Genomic DNA, 12,982 nt, shown 5'->3' on the forward strand with positions numbered 1-12,982 from the left:
TAAATACAGCATGAGTCTTAAATATCTTACAGATATTGGCCCTCATCCTTTGTACTTATGCACAAGGCTCAAGGGATAAATCCTTTATGTACTGCACAGCTCAATTTGCCTCTGACTGAAGGTGCTCTTATCACTGAAAAATTAATGAACTGGAGCTGAAGCAATGTCTATTGCCCAGTGTGAGTCACACTTCACTGCAGCAAACATTCAGCTCATGTCAGCTTTTCCCCATGCAATGTCTCCCTCCTCAGCACCTTCATTCCTGCCAGGTTGCTGGCAGGATCTCTCTCTCTGGAGAAGATGGGAGAGTTCTACTACACTACTGGCTCAGAAGCTGTTTGAGATCCTGCTCCTACCTCGGTCAAGAAAGTCTTCTGCGTTTCCTCATCACAGCGAATCAGCTCCTTCATCACCATCACCTTTCCTGTTGCTTTGTGAGTCACCTGGTGGAAACAAAACCCACAACTACAGGCAAGGTTCAAGAATACACAGCTCAAATGTTCCTGAAACTTCTTTAGAAGTGCAACATTCCCCTCCATCCAGAGAAGAATAGAGATGGGAGGAAATTCAGAGCCCAGGGATCTGCCGTAAACCGTGTGAAACTTCTCCTTTCGGAATTCACCGAATCTGCTGTATGTGAAACAGAAACTACCTAAAGCTGACAGAGGACCATGCCAGGATCCAGAGCTGAAGGCTCCAATTTGGGCAGCACAGGGCTGAATGTGCACACAGGCTGCCAAAGCCTCCACGCTGGTGCATGCCTCCAAGTTCCCTTATGGAACAGATTTGTCCAGAGGGATGCTCACATTTTGTACACAGGCTTTACTAACTGCATTCTGTATCAGCAAAAGAATCAATGTTCACTTGCATCAGAAACCAAACCAAACAACCCAAAACTGCATTATAAATACTTTGGCTTTATGGGGAATCTCATCCACATGCAAGTGGAACTGGAATGCACAGGCTGTTCAGTTAAGGCAAGAAGCAGTTAATTTTACCTTGCTCCTTTGGAGCAGTGTGTCTCAACATGCAAGGAATGTCCTAGAACAGTGGAAAACACAAAAAAATCCATCACAATAATAAGGTAATAAATTTCCTGGCTCTTGACATGGAAAGCATTTCCAGTTCCTCAAGAACTGTTTGCCTGTCTCCAACTAGTTCCTGGCATTTTGCTGTATTATGGAGGTTTTTTGTAACCAGCTCAGGCTTGCTTGCACAAGGGTGCAGGAGTGAGTAGAAAGGGTCCAAATTCCTATGAGCATGTTTTCCTGGAAATCCTCTCCTCTTCATTTGCTTAACTTGGACAGCTCTGGCTCCCTCAGATCTGCAGTGAACTAAACAACCACCTTGCCTCTCTGATGTGAAGAGAATTATGTGACCAGACACAGTACTTGCTGCATCACACCCAGTCAATCTGAAGCCTAAGAAAAATGTCACTTATTTTTTTTTTAAAGGTAGGAGGCAAAAAAGTCCTTTAGAAAACCTCTAGAACTAAAATCCAGAACACATGACCCAGCTACAGTATTTAGGAAGCTTATGAGTTCTTGCAAACACTGTGACACACCAGTTCTGTTTGGAGCCATGGACATAACAAAGCTGACACAGGTGGAATGTGGGTGCATGGAATAACACAACAGAAGCAAGAGAACAATATTCTTCTGCTCCCATCTGAAATCAAGCATCCATACACAGGTAATGAGCCAGGGAACACTGCATGTTTCAGCCAGGGACATCTAATATCCAATGATAAAAGGAAGTGAAGAGACAAAGGCAAGGCTAAGTGGAATTCTTAAGCTGACATACCAGCAAAACTAAAACAAGTGTCACATGAAACCCCATGGGGGCAAATTTAACTCCCAGAGCATGCACCAGAACAAGATAGCCATGGGGCAATTTGAGCAGAAAATAAATGCCTTTGTGCCAGTAACTGCTGGGACACAGATGACAAAAGCATGCAACAGAGCAAAGGTTTCACTTACCTGCACCTGTTATTTCTCTATGAGCAGAGAAGAAGAGAAATATGCTCATTAGTATGGATCAAGCATTGGGTTTGTAGTGCTGGCTCATCACCTCCCATGGAAGCATGAAATGAACATGGTGGCTGGACACCTCAAGTTTATACCAGTGTAAGGGGACAAGTCCCATCCCATGGTGAGTGCAGTCTGAGTACTGAGGAACTCACAGAACCTTAACAAGGCAGAGGAAGTTGCCCCTGATGCTGCCAGGAATGTTGGGATAGGAACTGCTGGAGTACCCTCAGTCAAGATCAGAGAGCTTAAATGCAAGAGAATGCTATTGATTGAGATTGGAACTGTGAGAGTCATGCAAGACCTGACCCCCATGCTGACAAGCCATTTAGGCTGTGCCAGGGGTTCAGACATGGCCACTACATCAGCCTAGCAAACCCCTGAACATGCCACACTAAGGGTGGGTAAGAAATGCTGGGCAGCTGAACGCACATCATAGGAAAGATGCTCGTAAGAGGAAGTGTGCCCTGCTCCCTGTTCTCCCCACCACACCCAGGAGCCTGCTGTGACAGGCACTCTGGAGTGCTAAATCCGACTCATGAGATGAACATGTACAGCCAAGGCTGACATTCAAAGGGGACAAAGTCAAAACCATCTGCAGTCAGACACACTCATGGTCAGGGAAGGAAACAGAAATGGATCTCAGAGCAAACCACGGAAGATCCAAGACTGATCACTGTTGGCAAGGCAAAACCACCGAGACGGTGGGGAAGGATGCCAAGACAGGCAGACATTGCTGTACTCAAAGTAACTGATGAATGTTTGAGGACCTCCCTCACCTTGATCGCTTGTCCAAAAAATCCTTTTCCTAGAACTTCACCATGAATCAGGTCGCAGGGCCGGAAGATTTGCTGGGAGCAGCTGGAAGAGGAGCGCAGGGATTCAGAACGACTGATGTCACGGCTCAGAAGGAGCGGTTCCTTTGGAGAGCTGGGGCCGGGAGACTTGGAAATGCTGTTACTTCTCCTGGACAAGGATGACAGGAAAATCAGGGAAGCTGCTGGGTAACCTTTGGTGCCGCATATCCCATCATTCACTGCTAAGGGACCAGTTTCTAATGTGCTCCAGTGCTTTCACTACCTCCAAACCCAGATGCATTCCCAGGACTGTGGAAGCTCCTTATGAATCCAGAGCAGCTTCCAAGTCAGAGCTGCCTAACACAAACAACAAGCTCTCCTGCACTGGTAGTCTGAGGTGGAGCTCTGAGAACTGGGGGAGGAAGCTGTGAAGACACATCGCTTGCTATCTCTAGTACTGGTAAAAGACTAAATGAGCAACTGAGTGCTCCACTCTCAGAAAGACTTTTTCCCAAGACCCAGGTCTCAGCCAGATTCCCTTTCCCCACATTCTTCCCCAGTCATCTAAGGCTGGTAAAAACCTGACCTTTACATTTACTGACTCTGAAACTTAGTAGCTTTTCTCTGTTAACAGTACAGCTCCTTATTTTTATTACTGAACATTTGACATACTGAAAGCAATGGAGAGAAAGTGTACATCAACAGCAGAATCCAAAGCTCTCCATGACTTCTCCACTGGTTTATACCACGGCTCACAGCAGAGATAAGCCCTGTGCCCACAGTCACTGCTATCACAAGGCCTAAGCTGCCCAGCCAGGGAGCACAGGGCAAAGGCAGGGCAGAGGCAGTGCTTCCAAGTCTTTACCTGAGGGAGCGCCGTCGCAGCGTTCCTTCCAGGTTCTCCTTGATGTCCAGAGGAGAGAGGGAGCGTGGGGAGATGGGTGTCTTGATGTGGGTGGGGAGACGGGAGTCCAGGCGGAGCCTGTCCAAGCGCTGCGACACTGGGTCGTGCTCTATCAGCAGCTGAAGGGTCTGGCTTGTCTTGCGAATCAATTCCTCCACCTGAAATCAAACCAAAGGGCAGCATAGCAGCAGGCAGGAGGAATGCAAACTACAGGAGACAGAGGAGACACAGGGAATGCCCCTCAGGAACCAGAGGAGAGAGTTCAGTGAGATCACTCCATAGTTGTGGTTTAGTTGTGTGCACCACAACTGTCTACCAGACAAATCGGGCTGGCAACACAGAAGTTCCTTATGCTATCCAGTACTTCTTTCTGGTCAGCTACAAGTAACCTATATAAAAAAGATGTGGACAGGCTGGAGAGGCTCCAGAGAGGGGCCACAAGGATAACTGAAGTGCTGTGAAGCTGCCACGTGAGGAAAAGCTGAGAGAACTGGGTGTGTTCAGCCTTGAGAAAGTTTAGGGGAGACCTTATCACCACGTTCCAGTATTTAAAGAGTGGCTACAAAGAAGATGGAGACTCCCTTTTTACAAGGAGTTACATGGAAGATACAAGAGGTAATGGTACAAAATAATCCTGGAAAGATTCCAGGTAGATACAAAGACAGTTTTTTTACAAAAAACAATCAGCCCTTGGAATTATCTCCCCAGCAAAGTGGTGGATTCCCCAACACTAGACACATTTATGTTTTAGCTGGACATAGTGCTCTAGATAGTGCTTTTGTCCAGAAAGATTGCAGCAGATGATCCTTGAGGTGCTTTTCAGTCTGGTATTTTATGACTCTATTAAATACTTTTCTTTCTCTGGGAAGTGTTCAAAAACTACCCAAGTTTCCACCTTGAACAGTGCTGCAAAAAACAGCTTTGCAAAAGCTACATGGAGATCTATCTGAGAGATGCCTTATGCTCCTCATGTTCTCTTTAGTGCCAACAGTAAATAAAACCCTTGGGAAGTGAAGGCAATGGTGCCCCCTTACACTCTTGCAGCATCACTGGATATCTACTTTATTTACAAGTAGAAAGCATCTACTTGTAAATAAAGACAGCAAATAGTTTTTTTTTGCAATGGGAACATCCCTAGGAACAGCTGGGCCCTTGTGTATTAGCAGTGCCTCTAGAAGGACCATAACTGTGCACTCTACCAGCAGTACATGGGAAAGCCTTCACAGCCTCTCTGTCCTCTGTCACAGCCCTAGACTTTTCTTATTACCTCCCTTCACGTTTGAATGCCACAAAATCAGGACTGAATCCCAATTGCATTTCCATCTGTTACATTTTCCTCTCCAGCTGGAAGACAAATCTTGCCTTCATGTTTATTCCTCCTGTCAGCACAAGTACTAGTGGTGTACACACACTTTATGTAGGGTGGGAGAACAGTGTCAGGAAAGAGAAAAGACGTAGGAAGGCAGAGGAGAAGGAGGCTTCAGAATAGAACTCTACCCACCTCCTCCACCTGTAGGGTACGAATGGGAGCTCCGTTGATCTCCAGGATCCGATCTGCAGGGTGGATGGCGTTCCGGACATCTGGGCTGATGTGCATCCTGTTAACTCTGAATATGGGAATTACAGTCTGTATGTGAAGTCAGTTTGGCCAAAATTATCAAAACTATGCTCCCCTTCATATTGGTATTTTGAAATAAACCAGTGCTAATCTACCAGCACAGGGAGCTACCATTAGACCAACTGCTTAGCTGGTTTGGAGAGAGCTCTTCATATCACCAGAAGTAAAATTTTAGTCCAAATGTTTTGTGTTTACGGAAGGAGACAGCACTGAGAGATACAATTATCAGTTAAGGTTGTCACAAGACTGAAATGAAGACCAAACACAAATGACTATTAGCCAACCTACATCCCTGTAATGCCAAGATTCCCTCAGGACAACAGTGCTGCAGGATTTTTACAAGCTCCCTCTGCACAGACACGTACATTGCACAAAACCTGGTCATACTCACTCTTTCACTTGGACACCAGTGGCATAGCTGGAGCAGCCGCCTTCAACAGACACAGAGAATCCCCTCTTGCCATCAGTGGCTGCTGGCATGGAGATGAGGGTCAGTGTATAAGGCAGCTGCTCACGCAGAGACTCAGTGGAGTGTTTTTCTATCATCGGTGTCAGCACAATCTGGTTATGGCATTTTCCACTGGAAGAGTGAAGAAAATCATTATGGCAATGTGACTCCCATCCCTCCCTGCCAAACTCACACGTCTGAGTTCTCTCACTGACCACAAGCCATAGTTTTGGTGCTTACAGCACTCCTTCCTCCCTCCCTCCAAGGCAGCTGCCTGGCATTCCTCAGAGTAGCATTCGGCTGAACCACTCCGAGCCAGCTGAACACAGCTTACACTCAGCAGGAAGCAGCTCTGTGGCAAAGTGCAGCTCCTCTTACCAGTAGAGAGTGGAATGTTGCACCAGTGCATAAGTGTCCCCATCTTCGATGATCACTTTGCAGCTCATACAAGCAAAACACTCAGGGTGATACTTGTATTCACCAGCCACCTAGAGACAGAAAAGGGAGTAGCTTAGGAGGGCCTAAACCCATCAGCAGATGCAGCACCTCTCCAATCAATGTGTCCACTCACATCTCTAAGGCAAGTGGCAGTTTTTCACTGAAGAGTTATATTAGTCCATTCTGTCTTTCCTGAACCTCATCCATGGCACCTTGTTTACAGAACTCCAAAACAAACACATTAACACTCCAAGCAAAGCTCGTGTCCCAGGAACCTCTGCTGTATTTGGCAGCTGCTCAACTATCAAAAATAGTTGATAGTCTGCTGCAGACTAGTAAACAAGGTATTAAAACCTTCCTGTTCAGTTGCTCTTGGCAAGATAATTAATGTTACGCCTGAATTAATAAAGCTGAAAGGGCTCTTTTTTTTGGCAGACAGGCAGTGCACAAATTCAGATATTTAACCAGCCAGCTGACAGAAAAAAATGCACAAACTGAGACAAAAAATACCTTTAAAGAATATTTTTATTAATTGGTCTATTCTTCTATTTCCCTTACGAGAACTTCCTTTAGTGACATTATTATGCAAAGACTTTTGCAGGCAATGAGAAATTGTCTGCACAATTCTCAGTATTTCCTTTTGAGGTAGCAATCATATTACTGAGTTCCATCCTGCTTTTTTATTTAGGCTCTAGAAAAATAATGGTTTTGTTTCATTCTTGGCACTTTTAAAGTTTAAATATTTGCAAGGCTGTGGCAGGAAGGGAACATTTAGGTGAGCCCATATTGTGGAGGAAGAGTTCAGTGCATCAAAACAGTTGGGGCTAACACTGCTTCAAGACACTGTCAGCCTGAAAAAGCACTCTGGCCACAACCCAGGTGGGCCTTGGATGGCAACCTTCCCACAGCCACAACCTGCTGCTTACCCTGAGCTGAGAGCTGGGACTCCACAGTGCAGTGGAAAATCACCCCTGGAGACACTGAGGCACTGTGCTACAGAAACTGATGTCCCCTGAATCACCTTTCTGCTTCACAGGTCTGTACTTTTCAGCACTTGATTTGTTCATATGCTTCAGATCCTCACATCTCCCTCCTTCAACAGCTACCCCCATTCAAAATTAATTTCTATCTAGAAGATGCATACACAAGCTTCATTTATAATCTTTGATTAGAGATTAGAGTAACAGGGAGATTATTACCCTCAATTTATTTCAGGTTATCTGAATACCTAAGATAACTCCCAACTAAGTTTGAGGAGATGGAGGCAGGCATGTCCTGCCTCCAAGCAGGAGTCCTTCAAAGTCCTTACCATCACAGGTCCAGTCATCAGCAGAGAGCAGCCATGGCAAGATTCCCCAAACTTCCCCCAGTAGTCTTTGTGACAGTACAGCTTCCCATCTTTCTCATAGTACCAGTTAGTGAGGGGATCCTGGCATTCAGAGCACCTTCAACGAAACAAAAGAACAAAGTTCCAGTTGGCAGCAAGTCACAAATCAACAGTCCTTTCCTGCATGGAGGACACAGACATTCGGCAGCAGCTCACCACCAGGTAGGTCTGCCAATTATGGATGTACTAAACCCTTCCACTTCCCAGTGCTCTTTGAACTGAAAATTAGCACCAAAGCCAAGGTCTGTAAGGAGAGGTGGATTCAACCAGTACAAAGAAAAAGAAGCTTTCAAATTTTAAAACAAATCCCACACATTGAAACCCACATTTATAAATTTTGCTCCTCTGCTTTCTCACTCTTTCTGGATGCAGTTTCCAGCTGCAGAGCTGCCCAGCACAGCAAGAGCTCTGCTCTGTTTCTGCTCAGTGTTCCTATAGCATCACCCCTGTGCCAGGGCACCTGCCTCCTCAGCCAGTTCAGGAAGCAGGACTGAGCAGCAGGATCCACTTCCTTTTGAAATGCAAAGCCAGTTTTGCACCAACATTTCTGGAAAGTTTTTCTATTGTTCTGTAGGAAGGCCTCTCCCAAAAGGTAAACTGCAGCATTATGCATTTGAGGGAGAGTTTTCAAAGCAGTTCATCCCCTGAGCTCTATATTTTACTGCATCCACCAATTAACTGTGATGAAAGTCATCTCTCCCAGCTGATTGCTCTCCCTTCTGCTAATCACAGTGCATGAGAAAATAAACATCACAAGCAACCCACAAAAAAAAAACCCTAAATAAAACAAATTCTCTGATTTCATGAAGAGAATCCCCAGATCCTTCACATATCTGTCAGCCTCTATTTCAACAAGAAACCATTATTAATTGTCTATCTACATCCTTTCAAGAAACAAACTCCCCTCCCCCCCCCAAAAAAAATCAAGGTAAAAAATGCAGAAATTCTACTGCAGATACCTTTTTAGAAAATCACAAGCATAACCCAGGCTGGCTGAATACAAAATAATCCTGCCTCAGCAAGATGCACTGGGCAAGGGAGTTTAACTTCAGCAGCATGGAGGTGTGACTTACTGGAGAGATAAGGCACAGACAGGAGTTGCATCAGTAAGGATTATTCCATTAGCCCTGGGCAGCATGTTCTCAGACTTTAAAAGAAAAATAAGTCTGGCACTGGCCATTTCTGAGTGCAGAATCCAGGTTAATCACCAATAACTGGTTCAAAGAAACACCTTGAGGATCAGTCCTGTCATTGATACAATGTTTTCCAAAATGTGAGAAGACTTTCTTCTGTCACCAACACCCGTCTCAGTTACTGCACTGGGGGGAAGCACTGCAGTGGGATGGGGGTTTAGGGGGTCCCTCCAGGCAGCTGGTGTCCCTCAGCACCCGCTGTGCTGCAGTCTGCTGGTGGCACTGGAGGAGCACTTACAATGCTCCCAGGGCTAAGATGAGAGCTACAGGTGACTTCACCTCTCACGAGATTCCTAAAAGCTTATTGGTGCCAAAGACATTCCATGTAAACTCCAGCAGCTTGTAATGAGCACGATGATATGTGAGGCTGGTCATGCTCCAAGAGAGCACAGAGAGAGTTATTTGCTCCATCTCAGGAGACTGCAAAGTGACAAGATAAAGCTGCTTGTAAGCAGCCTTTGGCTTTAGGAAAAAACACACCTCATGGAGTATTCAGTGCTGTACCCTCCCCTCAGGAAGACTGCTCCTTAAGATGTATTTGGCTTCTACAGTGTTTGTTCTCCCACCTGAGGAGCATCAAATCCTGTCCTCCCTCCAAGTGATGGGAAAGAACTCCAGCACACGCAACAGGCCCTGCCAATTTTGTGTGAAGCAGAGGGAACAGCAATTTAAGATTGCTTTACATGGTACATACATCACTAGAGCCCCAGCCTGGGGGCACTGTCATGGTTACACCCTGCTCCTGGTATGCAGGAGACCCAGAAGGCATCCCAGTGCATTCTGCCTTCAACCACTGGCCTTTGGCTTCCATTTGCAGTAAATACCCTGTGCTGAATGAGCAAGTAGGTGAGTGGGAGGGAAAAAAGAGCAAGTGGAGACTAACAGCAAAGATTTCTATCATTTTGTGGCAGGAACATCTGGCTCAGCATGGGCAAATCGGATCCCTCAGACTTATCCAACTCCTCCATGCATGCCTGTACCAGTGTGTGTGCTCCACGAGTGATTACATCTTCAAACAGGGAGCTGTGATCAGACCTGCACTTGGGATGCAGACAGCAGTGCTGGAGACTGCTTCACCAGGATTTCAGGACTTGCCTTTCTGTGTTCTCTCCACACAGGTGGGTCACTTATTTGTTTTTAAGCACATCACCTTCCCTTCCTCACCCCTCTTCAATTCCACCTTCAACCCCTTTCTTTTTCTCCCTAAGTAAACGTAAAATTTCTGCAAAAGCAATACAAACTACAGCTCTGTTTAGGTGGGGATCATGTGCATTTGCCTTCCCTTTACCCCTCCTCTAGTACTACATGGTTTGATTCAACCTTATAGCACTTAGTTAAGTTTGCTTCCATCCGGAAATAAGCACTGGTATCTAATTTGGAACACACCCATAGCAAAATGAAGGTGAGGAGGTGGAGCCAGCAAGCAGTCAGTTCTCTGCTATGTAATTAAACAAATCTGGGCAGGACAAGTTTGCAGCTTATGGCTCAGAGCCCCACCCTGGGCAATGAGGCAACAGGAACAGAGCAAGCAGCCCTGGAGAGGCTGGATGCTGGAATGGGTCTAAATGGCTGCTTGGTGAATCCCTGCCAGGAACAGGACGTGGCACACGGCTGCAGCCCATGCTGCCAAGCAGCACCTTTGTCACTTACCATGCATTCTGTAACCTCGAAAAGGCTTGGGTTTGGCAGGTGTGGGAAAGTGGCTGACAGCACACAGGTATGGCTTCAATGCTTTTTATCATACACCAAATGATAAAAACAGCACATGATTGTTCCACAAAGCTCTCATTGAAGAGATATGTCAGAATTTTCTCCCAGAAGATACAAGAGTTGCCATTTCTTCCTCTCCCACCTCACTGGAGCTCTGCCCTTGCACCAAGGTTCTCATCAGCTGAGACAGGAATGCAATTACTGCTACAAGTATTAAGGAAGCTAACCTTTGCCAGTCACCACAACCAAGAGAAAGGAGTATGCCATGCTCCTCTATCTTTTATAGATTAGAAACCACTAATCTTCTCCTAGATTATTTGCTATTCTTATTACAGAGCAGCAAGCCATGGTGATCAAGTTTCATGGAGGACTGGTAACAGCCATACCTGCATATGTGCTTCCTCTTGCGGCCCAGCCACCATTTTCAGAGCTGCAGAATCCTGTTCTGATTATACAGACCAGACATTATAATTCTTCACTACCCAGCTTTGGCTGTACAGAATAAATTAATTTTCCTCCCACAGCCATCCTCCAGGAACTGCAAGCAGCATCTGGGTGCAGAGTTCAGCCCTGATGCTCTGCAGCACAGCAAGTGCAGAAAGAGCTCACAAATCACTGCTCCATGGACTCCTGGTTTTGTGGGGGGTGGTAGGAGGATCAGGTCACAACAGGTAACCAGCCTAGTTTCAGCTGAAAAGCAGCATTGGTGCCTGGTGGCATCTCGTTTACAGCTAAATGAAAGGCAATACCTTCATGGAAGCAAAGACTTCCCTGGCACTGAAGAGACAGATCCCTTGGAGAAGGGCTCATTAACAAAATGCCCCCCTCACACACACTGGCAGGCCAGATCAGTTAACGCTAGGCAGGCTCGGGAGAGCCGTGGTTCCAATTGTGCAGGCAGGGCAGGGAGAGGACAGTCACACAGAGCTGCAGAATAAAGCATTAGCCCAGCCTGCAGCTCACCCAAAGGCTTACTCACCCGGGCTTAGCAGCAGTGTGTGTGTGCTCTGGCTACGTAAGAGACACCAGACAAGGAAGAACAGACGCTAGGAGACAGACTACTAGAAAGACAGAGTGCTTAAGCTCTGACTATGCAAAACCATTTCCACACACTCAGGAGAAGGTGTATCTACGGCTTAGCATAATACCCTAGACATATTACAAATAATGAGTGTCTGCTCACTTTCCTTCTTCTGAAAGCGGCTGCTTTTTCAGAAAGTTGCCCAAAGAAGCTCAGTAACTGTGCAGCAGTATTTACTCCTATCCTAGACTGTTTTACCAATAGGCTCCTTACTCCCAAACCAGTACGGAAGTGTTTGCAGAACAGGATCAATAACAAGCAAATCCGAGCAGAGGGGATAGGAGGAAGACAATGAAAGTGCAAGCTGTGCCTTTCCCCATCCATCCACCTAATCAGCACATCAGTGTCAATCACCAGCCTGGCTGTGTTCAGCCTCACTGACTTTTCTCACTGCAGAGAAGCAATGCAATCAAAGTGTTGTTCTGGAACTATCGCCTTTCTCGATTCTCATTTGTTCAATTGGACCAAAACCGAATAAAACTTGAATTAACCAAAATATCACAGAAGAATCCTTCTCATCCCTAGTTACCTGCAAAGTGCCTGATTTCTTAAACAGGATTATGTGCTGCCTCGCTGCAGATTACATCACCTTCCTGAACTCCCACAGCAGCACCTCACCTCACCCAGTCACAAGGAGCTTTGGAAGAGAAGCAGCAGCAGCCACATTAATCTCATTCCTCTGCTGGTGAGCAAAGCACAGGGACACAGGGCACAGTGGCACATCGAGTGCTCTCTGGAAGGGAGCCTGCCTGGCTGTGCACACACTGGAGCTGCTCCCTCGAACCAGCGAGCTGGGAAGGGACTGGCAATAGGAATCTTCCCTGTCACCTCCTGAAATCAACATGGGATCCCAGTTTGAGGCCAGCTGTTTCTGGCACACGAGCACAGGACCTCGTTCTTCCAGCTTCACACATTGAGTGCTTGGGATGGCATCACAGGGGGAAACCACACTCTGGAGGCCCTCTGCTAACCCTGTGCAAGACTTACCGAAAGGGATCCTTGGGAGCGAAGTAAGCTGGAGCAGACAAGTAACTTCCCATCTTCAACACTGGATAAACCGGATCAGCCACAAACTTGTCCAACTGCCTCTGAACAGCTCTGTCCTGCCAACATGGCAGCAGCCAGGGCTCATTTACTCTTGCGCTGATTCAGATACTTCACCTCCCGTTGAAGCTGCCCATGGAATGCCAGGTCTCTCGGCTGCTCATTCCTTTTCAGATTTTTCCTGGCTCCCATTGCTATAACCATCTTCTCCTGCGCTCAGCAGCACCTCGGGAAGGACAGAACCACTGCTAACCGGGCTAGTGGGACATGCTGCTGCAGCGGCTCTGCGAGCTCTGCTGCCTGCTAACTACGGGCAAGTTTTCCCTTCTGTGGTT

General features: G+C 46.5%; 1 protein-coding gene across 2 annotated transcripts in view; it reads right to left on the bottom strand.

Moving 5' to 3' along the window:
* LIMK2 (LIM domain kinase 2) overlaps positions 1 to 12,982 on the bottom strand; it is a 32,306-nt gene that overhangs the window by 7,969 nt on the left and 11,355 nt on the right. Inside the window, exons 1-8 of one of the 2 annotated variants that reach the window (XM_041488592.1) lie at positions 12,591 to 12,884; positions 7,542 to 7,677; positions 6,173 to 6,282; positions 5,738 to 5,926; positions 5,230 to 5,335; positions 3,690 to 3,886; positions 2,807 to 2,993; positions 357 to 443 (exon numbers count right to left, since the gene is read on the bottom strand). In XM_041488592.1, coding sequence (XP_041344526.1) covers positions 357 to 443; positions 2,807 to 2,993; positions 3,690 to 3,886; positions 5,230 to 5,335; positions 5,738 to 5,926; positions 6,173 to 6,282; positions 7,542 to 7,677; positions 12,591 to 12,643 — 1,065 coding nt within the window. In that variant the 5' untranslated portion in view covers positions 12,644 to 12,884. Of the gene's footprint in view, positions 1 to 356; positions 444 to 2,806; positions 2,994 to 3,689; positions 3,887 to 5,229; positions 5,336 to 5,737; positions 5,927 to 6,172; positions 6,283 to 7,541; positions 7,678 to 12,590; positions 12,885 to 12,982 lie in introns of those variants that run through there. The other variant, XM_041488593.1, reaches the window with a different exon arrangement.

The sequence above is a fragment of the Pyrgilauda ruficollis genome, unplaced genomic scaffold, assembly GCF_017590135.1.
Source record: "Pyrgilauda ruficollis isolate IOZ18807 unplaced genomic scaffold, ASM1759013v1 scaffold9, whole genome shotgun sequence".
NCBI lineage: Eukaryota > Metazoa > Chordata > Aves > Passeriformes > Passeridae > Pyrgilauda > Pyrgilauda ruficollis.